At 63.2% G+C, this 25,692-nt stretch overlaps 1 protein-coding gene across 2 annotated transcripts in view; it reads right to left on the bottom strand.

Annotated features, from left to right (window-relative positions):
* The window catches only part of RASGRF1 (Ras protein specific guanine nucleotide releasing factor 1), a 97,613-nt gene that overhangs the window by 16,300 nt on the left and 55,621 nt on the right, over positions 1-25,692 (bottom strand). Inside the window, exons 11-23 of one of the 2 annotated variants that reach the window (XM_027571725.2) lie at positions 24,493-24,556; positions 22,653-22,789; positions 20,501-20,583; positions 13,769-14,017; positions 13,004-13,060; positions 10,693-11,066; positions 8,735-8,860; positions 7,302-7,472; positions 6,905-7,011; positions 6,363-6,475; positions 5,581-5,641; positions 2,518-2,621; positions 1,189-1,273 (exon numbers count right to left, since the gene is read on the bottom strand). In XM_027571725.2, coding sequence (XP_027427526.1) covers positions 1,189-1,273; positions 2,518-2,621; positions 5,581-5,641; positions 6,363-6,475; positions 6,905-7,011; positions 7,302-7,472; positions 8,735-8,860; positions 10,693-11,066; positions 13,004-13,060; positions 13,769-14,017; positions 20,501-20,583; positions 22,653-22,789; positions 24,493-24,556 — 1,731 coding nt within the window. The remainder of the gene's footprint in view (positions 1-1,188; positions 1,274-2,517; positions 2,622-5,580; positions 5,642-6,362; positions 6,476-6,904; positions 7,012-7,301; positions 7,473-8,734; positions 8,861-10,692; positions 11,067-13,003; positions 13,061-13,768; positions 14,018-20,500; positions 20,584-22,652; positions 22,790-24,492; positions 24,557-25,692) is intronic. The other variant, XM_027571726.2, reaches the window with a different exon arrangement.

Genomic DNA, 25,692 nt, shown 5'->3' with positions numbered 1-25,692 from the left:
ACCTCATAAACAAGCATTATCCCAAACGTGGAAATAGGGGAAGTGCTCTGGAACCAGCACTGAGGTTCATTATCAAGATTTGCACTCAACTCCGTCCTAAGGGGCTGCAGGCTGCAGGGGTGCACGCGGGCACGAGGGCGGGTGCACTCCGGGCACCTCGGTTCCCCGCCCTCATTCTAGCCCTGATGCTGGAGAGCCCGGTCGGACTCAATGAGGCAAAGAATCAGAGAAAGGTCTAGAAACAGTGGCAGGCTGTGATGGTCTCGGTCATGGAGGCACACATTCTGTGTCTGGTGGAAATGCCGGATTTTTAAGAGAGGTGGCCAGGTGCCAGGTGGTGATGAGGACAGCCCTCGGAGGTGGATTGCGTGGGTTCAAAGCAGGCTGTCCTGCTGTGTAATGTTGGGGATGGAATTTAACCCCCTCGGGCCTCAGTTTACCCGATCATAAAGTGAGAGAGACGGGGTTAAACGAGATGATGATGACGAAGCCCGCGGGGCACCGGCCGGCATGAGGCAAACAGGCCGCTGATGCTTAGGTCGTGTCCTGGCCCTTGGCTCGCCTGGGTCCCGGGCACACCCTGGGGCAGGGAGGGCGCGGGAAGGTGTTTCTGGGACCCGCCCACCTTCTCCACTTACTCTCTCCAGCTCCGACAGGGGCCCCCTGTTCTGCTGCTGGGTTCCCTACAGGGCTCCGCCCCGAGCTGCAGTAGGGGGGTCTCCTGCCTTTCCTCCCGACAGCCAAGGAGCCTCCCTGGTGCGGGGTGTTGCCCGGGCAGCCCGAACGGACCGTCAGGACAAGCAGAGTCCTGTGCTCCAGCATCCAGCCACCAAGGGCTGTCATTTGGGCGATGACTCGGCTCAGAGTGCCCTCGGGGCTCGTAGGGGGCGGGAGCCGCCGGCGCCCTGTGCTGGAGGGGCCTGGAGCCGGCGCGGTCCTGGGGATGTCGCCGGGACACCTCTTCCTCCAGCCAGACACTCGTCAGGAGACCCCAGGCATCCGCCCTGGGAACCTTGGTCTCCTTGTGCCTACAAGGTGCACTAAGAGTCGGTGTGAGATTATTGACGCCTACAAATCACAGGAGTCCGGTGCCTCATGTGGGGCCCGCTCTTGCACCCAGCACCTCGAGGGTCCTGCCAAAGAAAAACCCGGAAGAGAAAGGCACTGCCCCTGGGCCCCCGTACTCACGTCATTGAAATGCTTCGTGGTCTTCATGATGTAAGGGGTCCGTTCGTTCTTCTCCAGTTTCATCCAGCCCTGTCCGAAGAACTCCCTGTGGGAAGTAAGGAAACCCAGGGCCAATGAGCTCTGCCTTGCTCAGTTCTTTGCTGTGATTTCTCTGCTCTTTGAAAGGCTTTTACTTCTCGGGGAGGAACTTCCTGCAGAGCCCCAGAGAGGAAGGGATCCTGGGCTGGCGTCTAGCTGTGCCTGGCCCTGCTCAGGGCCTCATCTGTGAAATGGGAACATGAGCACACTTTCCCCACGGGGCTGCTGCCAGGCCAAGACGAGAGACTCTGCAGGAGGCACATCATCTACTGTGGAGTGCAGAGTGCCGGCTGGTCCTGTTCTGGAGCTCGGGCCTGACGGGGAGAACTCACATCCCAGGCTGGTGTGCAGAGAGGAAGATCTGCAGTCTATGGGCGGAAGGGGAAGGAGCCCGCAAGCCAAGCCGGCCGAGTGCTCTGCTGAGGAGGACCACGGGGGAAGGCCACAGACGGCCCGAGCCTCCCAGGGGAAGCTCTGCGTTTGGTGAGGGACCCCGGCCGCGTGCTGTGGGCAGGAAGGGAGTGAACTGGGTTTGAAAAGATTCTCTGTTTCTCCTCCCAGAGCAACCGGGCTTCACCAGGAGACGCGGCAGGTGTCCGAGATGCTGCCACCCTCCACCCGGTGACGGCCGGCTGGAGTTTCCGGAAAGCAGAGACCAAAGGCCCTACAGCGGTTCAGAGCTCAGATCCGAAGATCCCAATTTTGGGAAACTATTCTCGGACAGTTGTCAGAAACTCAGAAACACTTGGTTACGAGGAGGTTGACCGCAGCTTTAGATACAAACGTGAAAACTGCAAAGCACCCCATGGGTCCGAGCACCGTCGGGGAATACCGTGCACTTATTAGAGAGGCTGTTAACGGATGTTGGTGGTACGCTGGGAGCTCCAGGAAGGTGGTGCGAATTCATTTAAACAGTGTAACTACCAGGAGCACCCAGGGGAGACTGACTACAGCCCGGCGTGGGTGATGCCAGACCTCGGGGCTTCTTCAAGATCCAGAGCTGCCCACCTCCCCCAACTCCTGGGGCACGCACGTGTGCACACTCACACACACGCGTGCACACTCACACGCTGCGTGCAGAACCTGGGGCCAGGGAAGAGGATCCTCCTGCACCCCTGCGGACACCCACGTCTCTGTCCCCCTGCGGAGAGTGCACGTGGCTCGGGAAGTCTAGCGCGCAGGTCCCAGGGATGCAGCGAGGCCGGCTGCAGGGAGGAGGACCCGGAGGGCCCGGCACCTGCGCCCACTCACTCATAAGGGATCTTCTTGAAGACGAGGTGGTCTAGCAGGGTCAGCTGCTCCGCGATCTCCAGGGCCGAGTGGTTTTCAAAGGGCTCTGCCTTCACGCCTTCGGCCTGAGGGGAGCAAGTCCTGAGTTAGCCCTCTTGGATTTCTGGCTGCTTCTCGGACAGACGTGGTCTTGGCCTAGGTTCTGGTGGGTGGGGGAGGGAGGGGTGGGCGGGAGCCTGTGCTCTGTCAGAGCTCACGCGGCAACGAGGCGGCCTTGTCCCAGCCGCGACCGAGACCACAGAGGCGTCCAGAGGACTGCGCGTGGCCCACGTCCCTCAGCAGGAAATGGGCTGACTGGGCCTGGAGCCCCGGCTGTGCCTCCCAGTGACCCGTCCCTCCCCGCAGGTTCTGTCTGGACACGTAGCCGGCTCCACAGCGTCTCCTTTGAAGACTCAGCAGGTGTGGACTCACAGGTGTGATGACCCCCGGGGCACCCAGAAGATGGCTGCCTGGCCTTCGTCTTGGGGTTCCCATGTTTCTGGCCCCCAGGGCCACCGTGGGCACCACCTTTACAGCTGTCTACCGCCTGCCCTCCCCCACCCCCAGCCACAGGAAGTCCCTGGGAAACACTTGTCGGGGGACCAAGGCCCCAGTGGCAGGGGTTTGATCAAAGGTGGACATGGAGAGGCCAGTGTCCTTGCCACAGAGGCCCCATGGATGGTCTGCTGGATCCGGGAGGGGGTGGAGGGAGCTGGAGAAGAGAGGGGAAGGAGCACCAGGGCTGGCCGTGGGAGGGGCCTGTGTTCATGAGGGAGGAGGTCAGGAACGAGAACCACCCCGACCTCCAACTAGGCCACATGGGACAGAAAGGCCAGCTACCCTGCCCCGAGGCCCCAGGGGCTGGGCTGAGCCCCCCAGAGCTGCACTGCTTACAAGGGAATGGGGTCCACGCCAGAGCAAGGGGGCAAGCCCTCCCCCTGCCTGCCTGTCTCCCTCCCCCACTCCCTCAGCAAACAGTCACTGAGGGTCCTTGCTAGACACTGGACACAGAAGGACCAGAAATCACTGTCCTGGGCTTCAGGGAGCTCCAGCCACGGGACGGGGCAGGGACGGAATGCAGGAAAGTAGAGGAAGGGTACCCACGCAGTCGGCCATGGGCCAGAAGCCTAGATGCAGCCGCATGGGGACACGAAGCCATCAGAATGACAAGTGGGGATAGGAGCAGCAAGTTTTGGGGTAGGGACCCTCCTGGGGGCCCAGGATGGCTGAACTGTCAGGCCTGAGGGCCTGTGGCTGGCCTAGGCCGGGGAGAGGCCCGTGGGGGCCGGGCAAGGACAGGCAGGCTGCTCACCCTGTTCCCTCTTGGTCACCCAGGAAACAAGATGACCCTGGAGGGGAGGCCAGAAGCACAGCTTCCCCCACCTGCCATGGGGCCAGGCAAAGTCTCCCTGCAAGCAGCCCTTAGGCTCTCTGGTGAGGCCGCTGGAGCCTCCTCCACACTGGAAGTGCCCCCACGGGCTCTCTGAGCTCTGGGAACAAGTCAGGGCTGGGGGGCAGCTCAGCGGTGCTTTGTTCTGCAAGAGCTCAGGATGTTTGCCAGGGAGCAAGGGGCTCTCATGCGCTCGAGGGCTAAACATTCCAGCTGGCCCATTGGGCAACTGCTCTCCTGTGGGCAGGCGCCAGGAAGCAGCCCCGTCTCCCAGGGCACAGCTGGCGTCCTGCCCCAAGGGTCAGTGTGGTGTCTGCATGCAGGAACAGCTTTCCTGCCTCGGGGGCCCCCCTGGCTGAGTGCTGCGCCCAGGGGGCAGGACGTGGGCCGCTACAGGGAAGTGCTCCCCTAGGTGCTCCCCGTGAGCGGCCTCGCCCATGCCCAGGCCCCAGAAAGCTGGTTTCAGGAGCCAGGAGGGGAGGGGAGCGGTGGGTCCAGGCCCCAGAGTCCTCAGTGTGAGCCCCGAGTAGGGCAACGACCGGAGCTCAAGCCACCAGTTTGGGAAGTGAGCCAGGGTGGGGCTGCGGGGGGGCGGTCAGAACCAGTCTACCTTGAACTTCCCTGGCCACCATGGTGGCAGGGGCCCAGGCTCTGGGGTGGCTTGCGGTGGCATGCTGGGGGCACACCCCTGACCCGGAGGAAGAAGTGGGCCGGGCCAGGCCCTGGGACACACATCACTCCCTTCCACTGCGTGAACCGCCACCATTAGCTCGCATTCCTCGTGGCAAGCACAGCGCTCCCCGGGGCGCCCACATTTCTGGGCAGGTGGCCAGTGGCACCCCGACTCCTCGGGATGAGGCAGCATGGGGTGTGGGGTGAGCTCTTGCTCCGGAGTCGGAACCGAGCTGAGTGCCAACACCAGTTCTGACACCGCGACCCTGGGTGGGGCGGCTCACCTCCCCAGACCCCCGCTGCCTCATCGTGAACGCGGGGGTGATGGTATAGACTTGCCGCTGTTGATGAAAGCCTGGCACGGGGTCAGCACAGAGGAGCAGCCCACCAACCCCAGCCGGGGCCCCGGCCCCCCTCCTGCAGGGACCGCAGAGCAGAGAACACGCAGTGGGGGCTGGGGTGGGGCCGGTGAGTGGAGGGTGAGGAGAAGAGGGGCAGAGGTGTGACGGTTTGAATTTCCTCCCTCCAAAATGAGGCGCTGAGGTCCCACTCCCTGGTATCTGGGAACGTCACCTGATTTGGAAATAGGGTCTTTGCAGATGTGCCCGGGTTAAGAGGAGGTCACTGGGGTGGGTCCCGATCCCACAGGACTGGAGTCTTTACAAGAGGGGGGCTTAGACACAGGGAGAGACATGCTCAGGGAAGGTGATGCAGAGACACGCAGGAGTGAGGACCGCCTGGAACAAGGAGGCGGACATCAGAGGTTCAGGGCCACACGCCAAGGGCCGCCCGGGGCTCCGGGAAGCTGGGAGAGGCAGGAAGGCCCCTCCCCGGAGCGTCCTCCAGCGACGCCTGACTTCCAACCCCTGGCCTCCAGGACCCGGACAGGACGCAGCTATGAGTCAATCTGCAGTGCTCGGCTCGGCCGCCCCAGGGCGACGCGTGCTGGAGGGGACGGCCCGGTGAGCGGGAGCCCGGCTCACCATCTGTGTGATCTCCTCCAGCGTGATCTGGTTGTCGCCCGGGTCCTCCTGGGTCAGCGTCCTAGGGGACGAGACGGCGCGATGGGCCCCGTGCAGCCCGTACCCCCACCTCGCCTCCCCAGGCAGGTACCCGCGGCTGCCTCGTCTCTGCTCTGTGCTTCCCGAGCCGGAGCCCACTGCCCATTTGTCAGGGACGTCTCCCTGATGGCCTGACCGTCAGGACTCAGCTTCCTGACCCCTGGCCTCACCGTCTGCACAGGAGGAAGACGGACGAGTTCGGGGATGAACACCGTAACCCTTTCCCGTCCCGCAGATGCCCAGAGCACCGGCAGACAGGAGCGAGCCTGCCCCGTCCGCACAGCTCTGGGCAGCGGTGCGAACGCTCCTCCTGGGGGCGTCGTGTGTGGCCATGTGGCTCATGTGACTGAGGAGCTGAACCCTCAATCCGTGAAGATTTAACAGCCCCGGGAGGGAGCGGCGGCCACGACGGGCGCCACGGACCAGGCAGGAGTTGGGGGCTGTGCAGGGAGAACGTGGTTCCTGCCTCCAGGGTGTCAAGGTCTGAGGGGAGGAAGGACACATGGGCCGCCTGCCCGGGGGCCCGTCGGCAGAAGCGGGGCGCACGGCCCCCCGGCGGCTCAGGGCTCCTGCCCCCGCACCCCTGCCTGAGGCCAGCCTGCCTGGAAGGGCCTCCCCGGCTCCCTGCCCGGGGCCGGCTGTGTGGGGCAGAGCCTGGGCCCCGGGCAGCGGGCCAGGCTCAGCAGGGCTGGGGCCGCCCATACCTGATGATGTTGGCTGCAGCCTTTCTCTCCTGGGTCAGCAGCTCGGGGTCGTGCATGACCTCCTCCAGGAAGCTGATCACCTTGCATCTGAGCTCGTCGTTGGTCTCAAAGTCCTGTTGGGGGAGACACGCTGGCCCTGGCCCCTGTCCAGCCACACGCGGAGGGCTGCCTGCCTTGTCATTGTTTGCCCTGGCCGTGTGGGCGGGCCACCAGGGGAGCCTAGAGACCCTTAGGTGTAAAACTCTGGGCAAGACCGAGGGTCATCCCCTGGCCGGCTGCACTCCAAGGCCAGGACCCTGGGGGTGCGAACCTCCTTGGCCCCCTGCTGCAGACAGAGGTGGAGGGACATAGCCCCGGGGCCCGGGAATGTCCTTGGTGCCCTCCCAGGCCAGACACTGGAGCAGCCCCTTCGGAGGGTGCTGGACGGCTCACCTGGGCTCCCTCCCTCCCACTGTCCCCGAGGCCGTCCTGCTCACGGTCCTGCTCGCGGTCTCAGAGGGCAGCGGCTCCTGGGGGCCGGCACGGGGGGGCCTCCCACCCACCTGAGAGTGTTTGGAGACCCAGTGGCGGAGCACGTTCAGGACGCGGTTGGTGGCTGCTCGGCGGATCACGAACTCCTTGTCCCCGTTCCTCTGGTCGGGGGGAAACCCTGGTGGCACAGGGGACAGAGGGTACAGGAGGGCCAGAAATGGGGCTTAGTGCTCGTCTGGATGTAAAGCCCAGGCCTGGGGAAGCTGGCCACTGCCGTGGCTGAGCTTCTGCCATGGCCGGGCCACTGCCATGGTTGGCGGGTGGGCAGCTTCCGGCCGGGGGTCGGTGCTGGCCAAGGCCCGGAGCAGCAAGCCCTGAACACCTGGAGGGGGACAGTTCCCCGGGGCTGGGGTGGCCGGCCTGCAGCTGGGCTGAGCCCACGGAGGGAGGGGACCCCCTCCCGCGTACCTGTGCTGGCCAGGGACATCCTCCGGTACTTCTCCTTGTTTGGGGTGCCCTCGTTGGCTCCCGCCGTGGCTATGGCAAAGGCAGAGGCCGCTGACAGGGCACTGCGCGTGTTGTCCAGTTCCCGACACGAGGTCATGACAACCCCGTTGTTGTAGGAAAAGAGGGGGAACTCTGTGGAGGAGGCAAAACCGACCCTCAGCCTTCCCTGGTGCAGCCCTCGCTGTCGGGAAACCGGGGGTCCCCACGCTGCAGCAGCCTCAAGACGGGCAGCCTGTCTTCACTGTGTCCCGGGGCTTAGCAGGCAGAGGTGGGGGCCGTTGCCCTGCTCAGGTCTCCAGAGGGGCGTGCCACCCCCAGGGCGGTCTTGGGGTAGGGAAAGCCCCCACCTCCCTCCGCCTTCTCTGGTCTGCAGAAGTCCCCAGCCAGCGCCCCGTACACCCCTGCTGTTCCTTTACCCCCGGGGCTCAGCCGGGCCCGGGCTGCTTGGGGACGGCGTCATGAGCCTCCTCACGCTCTCAGCCTATTTGGGATGAGCATGTAGCCCGTCCAGCGCCTGACACCAGGAATTCGTACTGACGGGCTTGTGGGCGCGGTTGGGTGGGGAGCAAGGCCTGGCTCGCCACGTGGCCGTGTTCTGCGCAATTGGGACGTCAATACCTGCTCCAAGCAGTGAATGTCATGGTGGGAGGAGAGGGCACAGCCCCAAGTACGCGGCGTCGCGCTCCGTGGAGCATCGGTGCCGAATAATGCTTAACTTTTAGCGGTAACGGCCATAGACCCTGACTCTGGAAACCTGTCATGCCATCTTTAAGTCTCTGCAGAGCAATCCACACTCAAGACGAAGTCACAGTACTTATGCTGTAGGGAGCTCAGTTCTGATGCTTTTGCGCTGCGGTGGCTCTGAGAAGCCGTGGCCGTGGGTGCACGGCTGGGCGGCCCTGGGACTCACGGGGTCTCCCTGGGCGGCCGGCACGGCCGGGGAGTCCATGGGCTGGAGGCGGGAGGGGCCGCCCTGGGAGGGGAGGGGAGCGCCAAGTGGGGACCCGAGACCCTTCGGGGTCAGGAGTCAGGCGTGGGTGGGGGCTGTCAGCACCTGTCGGGGTCTCCTCCCTCGGTCCGTGACTGGGACCCACCTGGCCACTCCACAAGGCCGCCTGACCGTGAAAGGACCCGGGTCCCGTGAATGAGCCCCCCGCTGGCCCCTCCTGCGTCGGCCGCACCGTCTGGTAACGCGTCGGGGTGACTGTGCTGGGCAGGGGTGGCCCGAGCCCCGCCATCACCCTGCCGGCTGTGACGCACAGCGGCGGCCCTGCACGCGGCGCCCTGGCCCCTGGCCTGCACTCAGCGAGACCACCCCCCCCTCCCCATCTCATGGCTGGGGCCTCCCGTGTCCTCCTGGAATCCACCTGTAACGTCCGAGGGCTCAGCTGTACCTGAGGGACTTTTGCTTTTGATGGACTTTGGCGTCGTTGGCGACTTGGTGGGTGAAGCCTCCGTGTCGCCGTCGTCACTCTGGTTTTGGTCGCTGTCCGACTCTTCCCTCACGCAGACTTCTGAGCCTGCGGCAGAGAAGAAATAACGGCACGTGCCTTCAGTAGTCAGTCCTTTAGAAATTCAGGCCCATAAGTGACCGAAGCAGAACAAAGTGGGTTTGGGATTTGCCGGCTGAAGGAAGCGTGGCAGCTTTATTTGCCGTGGGAGTGGTCAGAGCCTTTCCTGTGCCAACGGGGGTCGTGAGGCTCCAAGATGGCTCTTTTAAAACCCGGGCTTCTCAGACCCTCACGGGCACCGCTGGGGAACTCGTTAGGATGTGGGTGCTGACTCGGGGCATCTGGAGCGGGGCTGCACATCGCTAATGTGTCCCCAGGGGATGCCCGTGTGGCTGGTCACAGACCACACTCTGAGTGGCAAGGTGCCATACCCTGTGACCCTTTGCGTGTGTATGTCTCTGTGTGCATGCGTGTGTGTGTGAGTGCACGTGTGTCTGCATGTGTCTGAGTGTGTGCATGTGCGTGAAGCATCTCAGTTAGGCTGACCATCTGTGCCACGTTGCCTGGAAAGTCCTGCTCTGTGCCTCTGGTCCCACACTTCTGGTCACTATCAAAAGTGTCCTGGTTTTGGTAATAACTTACAGTCTCCCCAACCTTGGGAGACTCATGGTTTACACGCTTCGGAGAAAAGTGATGAATTGTGTTCAAAGTGAGATCTTGGTCAAAAACTCTTAACCTATCTGGTCCTCAGTTTCCCCAACTGGAAGGAGAGTGAAATTACACGTGACCGTTTTGAGACTGAGACAGGCTTTCTCTTTAGGAACGAACGTCTGCACACACACGATTTGGTGCACAATCAGACGGGTTCAGGGGCCCCTCGATCACTGGTCAAGAAACCTGTTAGGAGATCACTTTTCAGACTGAGTCATGTTAAATTTCGGAATGTGACAGGCCTGGATTCGCTGTGGGTTTAGAGCAGATGGTCTGCCCTGCCCTCTGCCCCTGCCGGCTGGCATTTGGGGCTCAGAGAGGCAGGCTGTTCTCTTGGTGACAGGCTCTCAGGCACTGGGCTTCCCTCCCTGCCCCTTGACGCACAGAGGAGACGGCCTATCTTCAACGTCTATCTCCAAGGCCTCTTCCTCAAGGCCTGGGGTTCCAACAAGCCCAGGTGTGTGTGTGTGTGTGTGTGCGTGCACACGCATGCTAACCGAGACTGTGCCCGGGGCACCCAGGACGTGTCCTGAGCTGAACTAAGACAGAGAACCAGCCCAACCATCCAAGGAGATGCCCTTCCAGAATGGTCAGGAGGGCTCTGAGAGTAGGGGGTTGGCGGCCTGTCCCTCCTGGTCTCTGTGCTGCCCTCACCCCCACTGTTTCAGCCTCACCGAGTTGTAGGCGGTTCCCGAACACACAACGCGCTTCCTTGCTTTGGTCTTGCTGGTCCCATCATGCTCCCTTCCTTCTGGTGAAAACCTGGGCCCTCCAGAAAGCCTTCTCTGACTCTGCAGACCCCGTCCCCACCCACCCCCAGGGCCCCTCGAATATCCCTCGAACAAAGCACACCAGATGTCCCCATGTGCATGTGTGGTCCTGTTCCTCAGCTGCACCGTGAAGCCCGGGGTGCGGGAGCTGGGTCTGCTGACCTCTTCTCTCCCGGGTCCAGGACCCAACCCGCAGATGGATGGACAGACCGGGGACGCAGGACAAACCGCACCGTCAGGCAGCCTGACCACGGAACCGCTCATCGGACGCCCTGGGGGTCTCTGCCTGCCTCCTTGCAGGCGGGGCTCACATGCGTGTGGCCACCACCCTCTGGCCGGGACCCCCAAGCCCCTGCTGTCCTTGGGGAGCCTGGCGGGGCCAGGGGCCGAAGGGGTGGCTCTGCCCGCACGTCCACTCACTCTGCTTGCTGAGAGCCGCGGGCTCTTCAGGCTTCTCAGCGGCCGTGTCGCTCTCGTCCGGGATCTTGTTGGCAAAGCTGCTGGACACGTAGAGCTTGCTGGTGTCCAAGGTGGCCTTGCTGAAGGGCGACACGGCCGAGCACAGGCTGGTGTAGCCGTTGGAGCTGCAGCTGAGGGCGGCCAGGTCCAGAGCCTTGCCACCCGTGATGATGGGGATGTTCAGGGACAGCTTCCGCCGGCGGCTGGGGGACGACGTCTTGGTGATGGACAGGGGCGGCGGTGAGGAGAACTTGCGCGTGGCGCGCGGGGACTTGGGAGGGTCACCGTATAGAAGCTTGTTGTTCTGACCACTGGCGAACAAGAGTTCCAGCGACCTGTGGGGTGGATGGCGGACGGCGACCAAGGGTGAGCGTGGGCCTGGCTGCCTTCCCAGGCCTGGGGTCCCCCTGTCTCTGGCGGGGGAGGTCCAGGGGCAGCAGGACACAGGGGGCCCAGGCCACCTCGGGATCTACGCCCACCCGGCACCGCTCGCCTGAGCACACTCCCTGCAGAGCTGTCTGGGAGATGCTGAAATTGCAGAACAGACCCCAGGGTGTAGTGATCTAGAGGGAACCGAAGGTGCGGACAGACAGGCACTCCCAGGCGGGGGACAGCCTCCTCATTTCAGGAGCAATAAACCAGTGGTTCAACTCCCAGTGCCGGTTCAGAAGTCCAGACTGACCCGACACACATTCCTGAGTCGTGTTTACAGGACTTAAACCCCTCTGAGCACCCACACCCAGGATCAACGGGAGCAGGGGCCTTGAGGACACCAGCCCCCGTCGGCCTCGTGACCTCACTCAGCTCGGACCTGGGCTCTGCCAGCTCAGGACAGCTTTGCCCCAATTTCCGTGAATGCTGCATCGCGCGAGCCCCTCCATCAACATGCATCTGCCCTCTGCCTACAACTTCCCAAGATTGTTTTTGGAGGGACGCAGCTTTGGGAAACATCCCTGGTGCTTTTGCTACTTGTTGCAAGGAAAACCCTTCCTTATCCCACTCTGGCTGGTGGTGTCCTTTGGCTCGATGCCCCAAGAAGCAAAGCCAGTTTAAGTGACACCTCAGGACACTGGCACCTGGGCCGGCCCTCGGAGCAGGTGCATTTGAGGGGACACAGGACCAGGGGGCGGTGTCATGACATGGCTTGTGGCCGGAGGTCTGCATGTGCAAGTGTCCCATCCTGGGGTCTGGGCAGGGACGCGGGCTTCCACGTCAGCAGCGGGCTCTCTGTCCACAAGGGCCTGATGTCCCCCACGCGCTCTGACCTCGCCCTCACACAGGTCCTGAGGGTGTTTACGGATGGAGGCCGAGGCTCAGAGACGGGAGCAGGGGCGAGCCTGGGGCAGGGAGCGGGACGTGGGGTCTCCCAGCAATCCCGGTCAGTCCCCTACCTCTGAACGCCAGGACCCACCGCTCAGGGCCAGGCTAGAAGCGGGTGACGTGCATGTAATAATACATAAAATCGCTCACAAGTCTGCAACATGTCTGCTCTGTGTTCTGTATGGGACAGACCTCTGGGCCCCCAGGAATGGTCTCCTTAGTTTGCACGTGGGAGCCCAGCCTGGATGGGGGTGGTTTGTCCAGTTTCTCAGGTTGGGGAGGTTCCAGAAGTTCAGAGCAGAGACAAGACCTGCCCTGCCCCAGTGAGGCCAGAGCAGGTGGACTGTGAGTGCTGGTGTGGGCAGGCCGAGGGACTGGGGCACGGGGGCAGTCACGTCCTGGGCTCTCATTTGGGACCAGCGTGGCCTCCCAGCGGCCCTGGGAAGCTGGTGGGACACAGTAGCTCTTTTCTAAGTAGCCCTAGAACTGAGGCTCTGGGCCCAAGTCTCACCCAGGGGTTGGGGGACATTCAGCGGGGCTCTGAGGCTCGGGATGGGCTGGCCTATCCACTGCTGGGGTCTGGGCAGAAAAGGAAGTCATCTGCCGGCCCCTCCCATTTCCTGACGAGTCCCTCCAGAGCAGTGAGGTCCCTCGGGGGCTTGGATCCGGTCCCTGAACGTGGCCGACCACAGGGCAGCCCTCGTGACTCGGCCTCGCTGTCCCCGGGCCGAACGGGGCTTGCTAACTGCCTTTGCGCGCATCTCCGCGGGGCTGCGGGCCCACGTGGGGTCGCTCCCCGCCCGGCCTCGCTGCGTTCGGCTCTCGCCTGGGGAAGTCCTTGGGGAGACGGGGTAAAGGCTTCTGCTGGGTGCCCAGCCAGTGCACTGACGCTGCGGTTCTGGGCCGGCCCCCAGCCTGTGACGCGGGCTGCACCTGCCCTTCGAGTTCTCACCTGGCAGGGACCCGGGGCTCGCGGTGACCCACCGGGCCCCTCGAGGCTTGGCCAGAGCTGGGGGTGGGCAGGTGAGCAGCGGTTGGAGCAGGACAGCAAGAGGACAGGAGGAAAAGGAGAGTGAGGGTCGCCGCCACCTGCCGCCGCAGCGACTCACAGACGGCGCCTCGAGGGCACGCAGCCGCCCAGGGCCCTGGCCCCCATCAGCCCTGGACCCTGGGGGGGGCCCGGGGCCAAGTTTCCTGGCCTCTCCGGGCCCCGGCTGGCGTGACGGCAGGGCTGCGCCGTGGCACTGGGGGTGGAAGGGCGGCCTTGACCTAAGGCCGGGTGGCCAGCTTTCCCCATGCTGCGCCAGCCCGCGTGCGCCCGACGGGGTTCGCCCTCTCTCCACGGCAGGGTGGGGTCCCGGCAGGGAAAGGCTGAGGGTCTCGGCCTCTCTCTGTGTCCTCCCGCCCACCCCCTGCCCCTTCTGAGATGGGAAAGGTGGGGAAGCCCTGTGCTTGGGGTTAGAGCTGCGTGCACCCTCGAGATGCCGCCCCACCCCAGGAGCCCACGGGCAGAGGGGCAGACAGCGGGGCTGGGGCCGCTCAGCCCTCCCCGCCCCTGTGCAGAGGGCTGGCTGGTTCCTGGGGAGCCCGCATCATCCCCCCCCACCCGCCCCCGACTCGGGTCGCAGCCTCGGCAACCACCTGGACCCCGAGCCCGGCTTCCCTCCCAGCCTGGAAGGCCCCGGGGGCCCGTCGGGAAGAGGAGGTGCCTGCCCACCTGGCGGGGATGGCGCTGATGGGCTTCCTGTAGATGGTGATGAGCTTGTCCAGGACCACGACGGCGGTGGTGAAGACGCGGTAGGAGTGCAAAAATGTGTTGAGGAAGTCGATGCTCAGGAAGCGCAGGTCCGTCAGCCTCTCGAGCAGCCGCCCCACACTGGCGTAGCGGATCTGCAGCACTTTGCAGGAGTTCATGGTCTTGCTAAAGCGAATGTCCACGTCATCGCAGTACAAGGAGGCGTCGGACCTGCGGAGGGAGGGAGGGCCACGGGGAGACGGGGGTCTGCACCGATGAGCCCGCGGCCGTCTCCCCGACGCACCGACGGGCGGGCGGCAGCCGAAGGACTGGCTGGCCTACCCTGGGGACAAGGGAGGTGTGGGAGGGGCGACACTGAGCAAGAAGGGGACACTGGGACGCTGGTTCTAGCTCCCAGCAACTGCCCACGTATCCGGCGTAAAATGCCTCGGAACTCTGGACAGAACGTAACCAACTTAAAAATAACGTGTTCCTGAGGTCACAAGATAAGAGGATCTGCCTGCAAACGCTCACGGCACCGCTGTTCATAACCGCCCCGAAGTGGGGGCCACCCCGGGGTCCACCCGCTGCTGAGAGAACAGGCTGGCGGGCTGGGTCCGCGCAGGGAGGCTTGCTCGGCTGGGAGAGGGCGCCGCGTGCGGGGCAGGGCCCCAGGGCCGCGGGTCTCGAGGACACACCAAGTGAGGGAATCCAGGAGCAAAGTCCGCACGTCGTTCGACTTTGTCTATATGAAACCTCCCGAGCGGCCAAGTCCACCCACACAGAGAGTCGGGGGCCGGCCGCCAGGGGGTGAGGCACTGGCCGCTAGCATGCATTCTTGGGGGCTTCTGGGGGATGACGGAAACATTCTGCAATCAGGCGGCGGTGATGTTTGCCCAACATACTGATGTGCTAAAATCCACTGAACCGCACACTTTAAAATGCTCAGTTTTATGTTACACGAATTCCATCTCAGGAAAAACTAAGCAGGGGCAAAAGAGCTATAAGGGAAATTCCTAGGGGCCAAAATTGAAGAGGAACTTGGAAACCAGCTGATGCTTTATGTGTCTTTGGGGCATCAGCTGCTTATGGATACAGAGCGCCTCGGGTTTCCACAAGGAAAGGCAAGGCCTGGGTTCCGTGGCGGGAAGGGTGTTGGAGTGAGACCCCCACAGAGGGCTGAGGACCTGGGCGGTGGCCTCGAAAAATCTATCCACTGGGGGGAGGGGAGATATGAGTGTCCTGGTTTAGCCCAGACTCCGGGGGGAAGGGAGGACAGGGCACGGAGGCTCCTGAGAACGTACTATTTGGAGTACAGACAGGTACCACCGTGGTCTGGGAGCCCCAGATGGCATGAAGAGTAGTTCCAGGCTGTGAGCCCCCCAGGGCACCGCACTGCCAGGCTCTGCAAGATCTTCATAGATAAATCCCTCCGGAAAATGAGCTCACACATCAAAATTACGAGCCGTGCGAGGAATCAAGCCCCATGAGTGACAGTCAGCAGATGGGAACACATCACTGAGTTATGTCCCCGGGAGTCTAATGCTTTCTGACCATCCTACTACCTCTTAGCTGTGATTCCTCCCACTAGCAACCCACCCACAGCTGTCCATCCTTCGGCTCAGGATGAAGCCGGCTTGCCACGGCTGTTGGTGAGGAACCTCCAGGCTGGGTGGGGGGAGGGAGGGGGCTCCCTAGCAGCGCTGTCCCTTCACCTTGCTGGCCTCCACAAGGGAGGTCATACCCCCCTTTAGCTCCCTCTTGGCTGCCTATTAAAGTGCGAGGGTGGGTCTTCAGCCAGCAGCAGATCACTGGACCTCAGGTATTTGACTAAAAGTAAGACTTTCAAGGTTGGGCAGGTGTCCTGGGCCTTCCGGAGTCTGGCATCCCTGGCCAGAGGGATTTCCGCATGGCGTGGGATCCCAGCTGGAGCAACTCGGCTCTTCTGGGATCTTCGCGTTGGATCTGGTGGCGGGACGTCTCTGTCCTCTCGACAAGTGTCAGGTGCAGCCAACCCGGTCGTGCGGGTCTGAGGACCTGACGGCCAGGCCCACACAGCCGCACCCCTCTCAGCCGGGAGCTTGAGATCAGGGGCCCCTGGTGGTGTGGTGGGAGCTGGAAGCCCCGACCACGGTCCCGCCACGCAGCGCCCCCGGGCGGTGAGACCACGGGAGGGGCGTTCCATCTTGTCCTGTGTAGCTGTGGTCTCTCACATCCGGACGTTGTGAGTGTCTGAGTCATGGTTTCCGTGTGGGCACGGCCCCTGAGCAGCCTGGGGTCAAACGCAGTGCCCACTCCCAGCGGGTCCACGGCAAGTGCACGTAACCCCCCCGGGGGCCCATTTTAGGTCTCCTTCCTTGTGCTGTGTTTGCCCTTCATCCTCACACACGGGCAGCCGCACCTTCCTACGCATGGAGCGGCTGCCTGAAATCTCTCGTGTGTCCTGCTGGGACACGAGTCAAAGGATACACAACGAACAAATAAAAGGATAAGCCTGGAAATCTTATCAAAATGAGCTTCTGGTGGGGGAATCTAAAGACATACGCATTCAGCTCACGCAGGTCGTCACGGCAAGAGCAGGTGTCGCATCTGGGGTCTGGCGAAGGACGCTGGGCTGGGGGTTGGAACACACGGTTCTGAAGGAGACCTGTCACCCCGAGTCCCCTTTGTCATTAGACACGGTACTTCCCCTCCCTTTCCTGATCTGTAACTTGGAAAGAGTAAGGTCTACTTCACAAGGCTTTTGCACACATTTAATAAAGGGAGCGGCCTCCGGGACCCAGGGCGGTGTGCGGCGCTCCGTTCGGGTCGTAAATGGGGTCACGGGCTCTCCTGGGGGGTCTCCCGTCCAGCAGCGCAGATACTGCCCTTTCAAGGCCTTCTCCAGACACATCCCTGGGGTTCGAAATGTACCCGGGAAAAGAGACCGCCTTTACCGAGTGCCTCCAATGGGCACGGCAGCGGGGATTCCTTCCAGGACGAGGAAGGAGCCACAGAGCCCGTGAAGACACCAGAGTTTAGAGGGACCTTCCTGGAGAAACAGATGGAATGACGCCTTCCAGGGAAACTCTGCTGCAAGACACAGACGCTTTACAAAACCTCGGCTTCGTGGGTCCATTGTGACTCAGGAAAACACACGATCACCTGAGATCACAAAGGTTTCCTGGAAGCCGAAGATGAGGTTGTGGAGCCAGCGGCCGGGGCGCTAGGAAGCCAGTGGAGGGACGCCCCGAGCGCACCCGAGAAAGCGTCCCGGCTCCGGCAGCGGCAAAAGGGCTGAGCTGGCGAGGGAAAACGTAAGCCCCACGGGGGACGCAGAGAGGGACCGGCGCCGGGAGTCTTCAGAGGAAGGAGAGGCGGGCACACAAGAACGAGAGAGAGAAGACACGTCTGCAGGCAGGAGCGCTCCCGGTCGGCGGCACCCAACCCGCGGCTGAGGGGCTCCCGCACGGTGGTCCGTCCCAGGAGCGTGGACACCTCCCACGCCTGGGCCCCAGCGTGTCGGGCCCGGGCCCGGCATCCTCACGGGGACCGCGGTCCCCTCTGCAGCCGTTTGCTTCTAGCACCTTCTCTTTGGGCTCCTGCGTCTGGATGGGTAGAGAAGGCTGGACACATCGCCCGTCCCCCTTCTCTTCTGCTCCGAACTGACTGCCCCTGTCGGTCACAGGGCCTCTGTCCACTGTGCAAAGCCAGCCTGGACTTCAGCCTCCGTCAGTAAAACAGGAGAGTGCGCTACAGGGATGCCCGTTCCGATGACTCCCTCACGGGCTGGCCTGAAAGATCGCCGTGGTCCATTAGCGGCATCTGCGGCGGCCCCACGGGAACGACGCCAGCCTTCCTGACTGTGGGCTCAGCCTGATTTCTCTCTTCACTCTCGTCCACGCTTCGGGACGAAAGCTCCAAGCGCGTCCCGCCTCCTGGCGTCGCTGAGCGGCTGGGCTTCCGGGAGGGCGCTCCACCTCGAGGCCCTCATTCCTGAAGCCACATGCAGGGGCCGCTGTGGCACCCCGGAGCCTGGGGCAGGTGCCGTGAGAGTCCTCAGCTCTCCGCGTGGCTGTGGATCTTCCTCTCGCCCATGTCCACCCGCGTCCACACCCCAGAGCGCCCGGACACGCTGCGTCAGGAGGCAGCAGGGGACGTCATGCCTCTTCGTGCCGCAAACGCCGAACCAGGCCACTCCTGACTCTGTCTGATGTGGGGGCTGTGCCAGGAGCTCAGAGACTTGTGGGCACAGATGCAGGGAGTGTCCCCTGCCCACTGGCCGTCCGGCCAGGCCCTCGGTGCCCACGCGCTCCCTGTCGGAGTGGCAACTGGGGGCGACTGTCGCCGCCCGGTGGAGACCCCGACTCTTCGCCCATCACCTTACCCTTCTCTGAGTCCCGCCCTCACTCCGCCCCATCGTTCACGAGGCAGATCGTGTAAGAAATCCCAGCAGCGCAGTGAAAAATGAGAGCTGCAAGCGGGACAGATGAGGGAGCCAGCCGCGTGTGGGACACGCAGACACACGCAAGCTCAGCCGAGCGTAGGAGTGCTGAACGCGCACAGGAGGGGAGGACCCAGTGGGCACCAAATATTCAGGACACGATGTGCTCCAGGCACGGGAGACACTCAGTGCTCATGCCTGGCAGCACCCCATCTGGCCCTTCACCCTCTGCCCCGGGCCGGGCACACCTGCGGGGACAGCTCAGCGGAGACACAGATGTGCGGCCGGCCAGGGGCTTTCTGCTGGTGGACCGCCCGGTCGGGCCTGCACGCTGGTCCTTGCAGCCCATGCCAGGCGGGGAAGGCTGCTGGGGCCAGAGATGTTGTGTGACCCAGTGTGACACCCACTCCGGCCATGTCCGTCCCTGGCTGCTCGTGCGCGTTCAGAACCGACGCACTGGACTGTGATAGGCCCCTTCCTGTCCCGGGACCTTCGTCTGGGCAGGCGGGTCTGGCAGTGAACGTGGAGGCCGGTCACCTTCCCCACGACACTCCGCTCTGCCAGTCCTGCCGCCCCACGGGGCTAATCATCATCCCCAACGCACACGCGCTATCCTGCCTCTGCACCTTCGTTCACGCTGTTCCCTCCTCCCAGAGCGCCCTTCCCCTCCATCATCCTCACGGCCGGCTCTGGTGTCCCCTCTGGGGGGCGTCCTCCCCAGCGTGCCAGGGGCCGTCGCCTCTGGACCCTCTCAGACTCACGAGCGTTTCTCCCACTAACGGGTGATTGAGGCCAGAGACCACGCCTGACCTCCGCCGCCCCACGGCTCTCACAGACCGAGGACGCCGCGCACGGCCACGCCTGCCCGAGCCTGGGGCCGGAGCATCGGCGCGGTCACTCTGGCTTGGACGCTCCCTCCTCTCTGTCACTGTCATAGCTTAAAACTTGCTATTTTTCCTTCACAGGTGACACCTGGCTCACTTTTGCCGCCTGGATGATGCGTCCTCGGCAGAAAACGAGCGCACGCCTGCCACACGTTTAATTCTACGTGTGACTGTAATTTTCTCATTAAAGCAAATCCGCCCTGTGCCTCGCTGCAGCCGAGACAGACGGGGCGCCCGCAGCTGCTCCCGGGCCGCCGAGAGAATTCAGCCAGGTTCGCGCTCCCGCCCCCCGGGCTCAGGCCAGCACGGTCCGCTCGGGAACAGGGCCTCAGGATGCGCCTCAGAGCGCAAGGATGTGCCTCGCTAGGCTGGACTTCACTCAGCGAGCTTCCCTGAGTGGGTCGTGTAGTCATTGCTCCTAACCTTAGAAATGACACTAAGTCTTTGTACGTGAAACCAAAAACACAGACGCGACCTTCTCCTGCCCGCAAACAAGAAAACAAATCCAGGAGGTTGGTAGGGAGGTGTCATCCCCTCCCACTTACCAGTGAGAAGCCCAAGCTCAGAAGCACCGAGTGACTTGTCCGCCATCACACACAGAGCGGGAACTGGGGCCCTGCACGTTCCGGCCTTCCTTCCGATCCCGCCAGCCCCGGTTCTAAACAGTGCGCTCACGGAACGGAACCATACCCCGCTAGTATGCATGACCCTGACTCGGCTTCACCAGCCGTGTCCTCACCGAGGCTCCAGGTGTAGCGCCTTCACGCACCGGGCTGAAGAATGCACCCGCCGCTCCCCTGAGCGCACCCTTGAAGTCTCAGAGACAGTGGGGTACCCAGATGTCCGCGGCTATGCGGCCCGGGTGAGATTTGGGTCCCAGCACCGCCCAGGCGGCGTCAGCAGGCTCCGAGGTCAGAGGTTTGGACAGAGACCCGTGGGCCGCCCGGATGGGGCAGGAAGGAGGGCGAGGCAGGGGCCGGACAGCGCATTGCTGGGGGGAGGGCAGCAGGTCTGGCGCAGCCTGGGAGCTTCGACTGCGTGCTCAGTGGATGCCCCCCGCCGTCCAGCCCCTGTCGTCACTCAAACACCGTGGCCCTGGAGCCTGTGTTTCTGAAATGTTCTCATTTTATAAATACGAAAAAAAGTTATTAAAATAAACGCATCAAGCTTCACTCCTGTTACCGTTTACACAAACACAAAAATCCACTTCTTAAAAACAACAAAAATGAAGCCGGAGCCCCCATTCGAATACATGTTAACTTAAACAAGCACACAGATGCCCCCAAGCCCCGAAGATGGAGCCCGGCACGTCCGGAAGCCCTGCAGCCGGCGGTCCAATGCCCCACTGTGGCCGTGGCTGCAGCTGTCCCCGGGTCGCGAGCCCGCCGGCTGTAGAACACTACTTACTTGATCATCTGCGGCACGGTGACCTTGGAGTTCTCCTCGAATGCATTCATCATCAGCCCGTTGCACCGGATGTTATCCACACACTGGAAGCAGGGGGGGGGCCCAGGGTCAGAGCCACGGCCGCCACCCCGGGCCCCACAGCAGCTGTACCCAGGGAGTGGCTCACGGGCCCAGCCTGACGCGGGTCCTCATGCCTTAGCGTCGTCCTGGCAAGGGAGGGTCAGCCGCAGCCTCCCTACACTCCCACCGGGGGCCACCTCTGACTCCAGCAACATTTTGGGGACTCGCCTGACTCCCTGGGCACGCGGATGACGCCTACCTAGCTGGGTTGTCGGCAAACGGGGACACCCGACCTGGCCGCTCTGTCGCTGACCTCTGGGGCCTGGTGGGAGGGGCCAGGTCAGGTCCACCGTGGCCGGCACCAGCCTCCATGACCCTGTGCGGACATGCACACGTCCTGCACCCTGGTCCTCTGTCAGCCACGGTCACACTCTGGGGCCGCAGACAGTTTCCACGTTAGAAACCCCGTCTGGGAGAGACCAGGCTGCTGGGACCGGGGGCACAGAGGCCCATGTTTCCCTCAGCCTCGGAGAAACTCAAAATTCACATTCTGCTTTGAATCAGAAGTGTCCCCCAGTGAGCAGTGCGGCTCTGGGGGGTCCTTTCCTCGCCCCTGCCCCCGGCCTTCCCCTCTTAGCTGCGGGCGCAACTCACAATGTCCTGGTTTCGAGGGCTCGTGTTTCAGGGGGGCTGGCAGAGGGGCCGGCCCAGCGGGGGCAGCCCACCCGGTCTGCTGGGGACCAGGGTCCCGTCAAGGCTGGCCCCCCTCCCCCGTTCTTTGGGATGGGGTCGGGCAGAGGGAGGTTCTTGTTCCTTGCACTTCCCAGCCCAGCATCTTCAACCCGCGGCTCTGAGGCTCCCTTTGGCTCTGGTTCTATCCGCAGCAGTGGAAAGCTGGTGCCTGGCCATAGCTCCCCGGAGGCATTGGGACCCCGGGAGAGGGCTGGGGGCCCCCACTGCCATCGGCACGGTTTCCTAGTTCCGGTTTTCTCTGGGGCACGCTGGGAGATTTGAGAACAGGTGCCAGCATGTAGGAAGAGCGGATACTCGCAACGCGCCCCCCTGGCCTGTGTCGCCCTTCTGGCATTTGCAGATGGGCAGGCAGGCCAGAGGGTCGGGGGAGCGGGCGGTCTGGGCAGCCCAGAAGTGGGGCATAAAACCAGGGCTGGGGGGCCCACCATTAGATAGAGCGGAGCCTCTGCCCCAGGCCTCCCGCCCCCAACAGGCGGAATCCCAGCTTTGCTGTCTCCTTGCTCCCACCGTCCGCTGCTCCCCAGCACGCTTTCCCTGTCTGCAGAGGGCAGCCGGCAGACACATGGCCTGGACGAGCTCCCTGCTACAGGGACAGGCCTGCGCTAACCCCGGGAGAGGCCTGTTCTGCCCCCCGGGGCCACTGGCAACCTCTTCCAGACTCAGCCTCTGCCCTGGTCCCACGGGAGCCCACAGCCCCCTGGGTCAGCTCACCGGTCCCTGGGAAGTCTCTGCTTCCGGCCTCACCGCCAGACCTGCCTGCTACCCCCAGGTGATACGGGGCCAGAAGGGGAACTTCAGATTGTCACTGTTTGTGGGCCGGCCTGGACATTCAGCTCAGTGTCGATCCCCCAAAGCCAAAGTACTGCTCCTAGTGGGGTGCGCCGCCCTAACGTGTGTGCAAAGGCAGAGGCCAAGGCTTCTCTCTGCATAGCTGACACTAGGCCTTGCAGGGCCCTTCTTGTCTCTCCAAGCTCTGTGATGCCCAGCATCCCTGGGAGGTGGTGCTCAGACTTTTCTGTGCCTGCCAAAGCCCTGGGGCATATGTGCTAAATAGCAGATTCCCAGGCTTTGTGCCCGAAACTTGCATCTAGGAAGTCTGTAGGGAACCTCAGGGGAGCTCAAGAATCTGGAGTTTTAAAAATCACTGTAGGGCATGATCCAGGTGCAAGGGGTTCCCCGCCCAGACTCTGCCAACGGGAGGGGACGGCTGGCCTCAGCCTTGGCCGTGGCTGGACCCGGAGGACACCTGCGTCTTTTCCATCAGAACCTTGCCCCCGGGGCCCCAAGAGCTCAGGCATGACGGGACCGCATGCTTCCAGGAACAGGTGATCTTGCTAACCTGGCTGATGTCACTGGTCCACGCCGCCTTCTCCTGTCTGGACGAGGCCACAAGAATGACCGTGAAAGGCGGGGAATCCTTGGGCTCCACCCCGATCTTAAAATCCAAGTGGTCTATGTCTTGGTTGGATCCCTTGGCTTCCAATTGCAAAACACGGAGTTAGCAGAATGGACGGGGCCCTTTGTGAGCCGGGCAACATCGTAACGATGCCCTCCCTGGGTCACCCGCGGGTGAAGGCCGCGCAGTGGCCCCTCGCTCCCTACAGAACATCTCCTCCCCCCATCGGTGAGGAATCCCCACCCCAGAGACGAGCAAAGGTGTGGAGTGAGGAGTCGCTCACGAGCACACGGGGCCGTCCTAGCAGCAGAGCCGGGGAGCCCGGGTTGGGGGGTCGGCCTCTGGGCAACGGGCAGCTGAGGTCCGGAGCGAGGACATCCTGGAGACACGGCAGCCGCGGCGCAGCCAGGACTAGAACCGGCCTCACCGCCAGACCCGCCCGCTACCCCCAGGTGATACGGGGCCAGAAGGGGAACTTCAGATCGTCACTGTTTATGGGCCGGACTGGACATTGAGCTCAGTGTCGAGCCCCCCAAAGCCAAAGTACATTCTAGGTATTTTTGTTACTATTCTCAACCTGAGAACTTCCTTGCACTCTTGGGAGACTTCAGAGCACCGTTTATGGTGCCTTCCAGGGTGCCCGCATTAACTGGGGGTACAGCGAGTGGGGCGGAATGGTGTGGGGCCGTCGCTGGTGATGTGACCCTGGGGGGCCCTGCCTGCCCTCCTCCCCAGGCTGCAGACCATATCCTGTACAGAGTGGATGTGACGTGTCTGGGGCCCCACCCTTCCAGTTCTGACACTCAAGAGTTTTCGGGTTCCGTGCTGTGGGCACGGGAGCCCCTGCTCTGGTGGCGGCTCAGGGTTGGGACGGTGCTGGTTGCTCTGGGAAGCAGGCTGCCTGTGAGGGAGCGTGCCAAGCGGGGAACATATGGGCCCTGGAGGGAAAAGGCCTTTGGGGCCTGACCCTTCTGCTTGAGTCTGGGCTTCCCCGTGGCCCAGCTGTGGCCAAGGTTAGAGCAGGTCAGGCCTCAAAGAGCGCTCCGGGTGGACCGCATTACACGTTTGTCCTGCCTTTGGGGGCAGCGTGGCTCGGCTCCCAGGGCAGGGGCAGGAAAGTGTGTGAGTGTGGATGGGGCCCCGGACCCCCTGCAGACCCGCCCCCCGATCTGAGGTGGTTCAGACGCAGCCCTGCCCTGAGGCACCCCAGTCTGGGGAAGGACAGAGATGCAGAGTCCTATCGGGATCCCTCCAAGGGGAGGGCGGGGGGGGCGCAGAGCAGAAGGGACGTGAGGACCCACGTCAGCCCAGTCAAGCAACAATAGTGACCCCATCCCCCAGTGACGCCCAGGGAGGGAAATCCCACAGAACCCCTCCACACCAGCTCTCCTGCCCCCCACCTCCCCACTGAGTGCCCCTCCCTGCCGGGGCTGCCACCCCATGTGTCCCCATTCCTCCCGCTGGAGGACAGAGCCATGCCTCCCCGGCCCCTTCTGCATGATCCGGGGGAGCCACTGTGCATGGGACCCATGGACACGTGAGTGACGGGTGCTCATGGGGGTGCTGGGACCCCAAACCGAATGGGACCAACAAGTCCAGGGGCCCAAGGAGCGTGGAGGGAAACGGGGCGGTGGACGGGGGCTCCCGCCTGCTGGCTGGCCTCACCGGGTCCAGGACCGGGACCACCACACCTCAGAGCCCTCCATGCCCCCAGCAAGACTGGGCCGGGCCGAGCGGGTGTCTGCTGAGCGCACACAGACTCATGAGCGGCTCGCACACCTACCGTCTTCCTCCGTGTTCTCTGGGTCCTCCAGCAGGGTGCAGTCGATGAGGGAGATGACTCCATTCTGAAAGACAGCAGGGACCACCTCCAGTCAGCGGGGACACGCGGGGCAGAGCCCTGCGTATTGGGGCGGGACATGGACCTACAGGTGTGCACGCGCATATGCACACGTGTGTGTGCGTGTCGTGTTCCCGTGGGCATTGTGGTTTTCGTGTCAAAGAACATTATCCTCGGGTAAGAAGCCCCACGAGGTGGTTCAGGTGGGACCGTCTCACACGGGCTTCCCCCGAACTGGGTCAAGGGACACCTAGGGCCGGGGGTATAGTCCGCACCGTCTGGACCCCTCAAGTCTGGGCTGCACCTTCACGTCACCAGCTGGGACGCAGGGCAGTTGACCGGATGCGTCACAGGTCCCATTCTGATTTTACAGGTGAGGAGAGGAGATCCGGGGGAGGGGTCTGACCCGAGGTCACCTGGCCACTAGTGCTGGGGTTGGGGAGAGACTCGAGGCCTGACCTTGCCCAGGTCACTTGCTGGCTGCCTGTTCTGAGGGACACCTGGGAAAGGGCCTCCCGTCCTTGAGTATGGGAGCTTCTCCTGGGTGTGAGACACCCTGATACCGTGAGGAACAGGGACCACGACCATGGGGGTGGAAGATGTCAATACCCCACCCCCTCAAAAGGTGAGGTCAGCTTTCCTCCCCGTCGAGTGCGGGCCGGGCTGGTGGCCTGCTCCTCGGATGGCGTGCACCTCCTGCTTCCTCTCTGGGTGCCTCTTGGACCACGTGTTCTGGGGAAGCCGACTGCCATGTGGGGAGGCCTCCCCGGGAAGGCTGGTGCAGCCCCTGGGCCTGGACGTGACCCCGTGAGACCCTCACCCCCTTGCCACCCAGCCGAGGGGCTCCAGGCCGCCCGGCTCGGCATCTGAGAGACCATGAATGCCGTGAGCCACTCTGTCTGGGGGTAACTTGTCAACCGGCGCGGACACGTAACGTGAGAACTGAGGGCAACAGACATCCGGCCACGGTGTTTGCAGGGCAGGCTGCCCCCAGGACGCAGAGGCAGCCCCAAATCCTGGGTTCTCGCTTTGCTCTTTGGTGGCCTCGGCGAGCCCCTAGGCTTGACCGTCGGCAAAGCCCCACGTTTTGCTCTGACAGCCTCTTTCTCCCGAAGATCCTGCCGAAGTTTTAGATCTTGGGAC

The sequence above is a fragment of the Zalophus californianus genome, chromosome 6, assembly GCF_009762305.2.
Source record: "Zalophus californianus isolate mZalCal1 chromosome 6, mZalCal1.pri.v2, whole genome shotgun sequence".
NCBI lineage: Eukaryota > Metazoa > Chordata > Mammalia > Carnivora > Otariidae > Zalophus > Zalophus californianus.
Note: the sequence above shows the minus strand (reverse complement) of the source record. Positions and strands in the feature narration are given on the sequence as shown.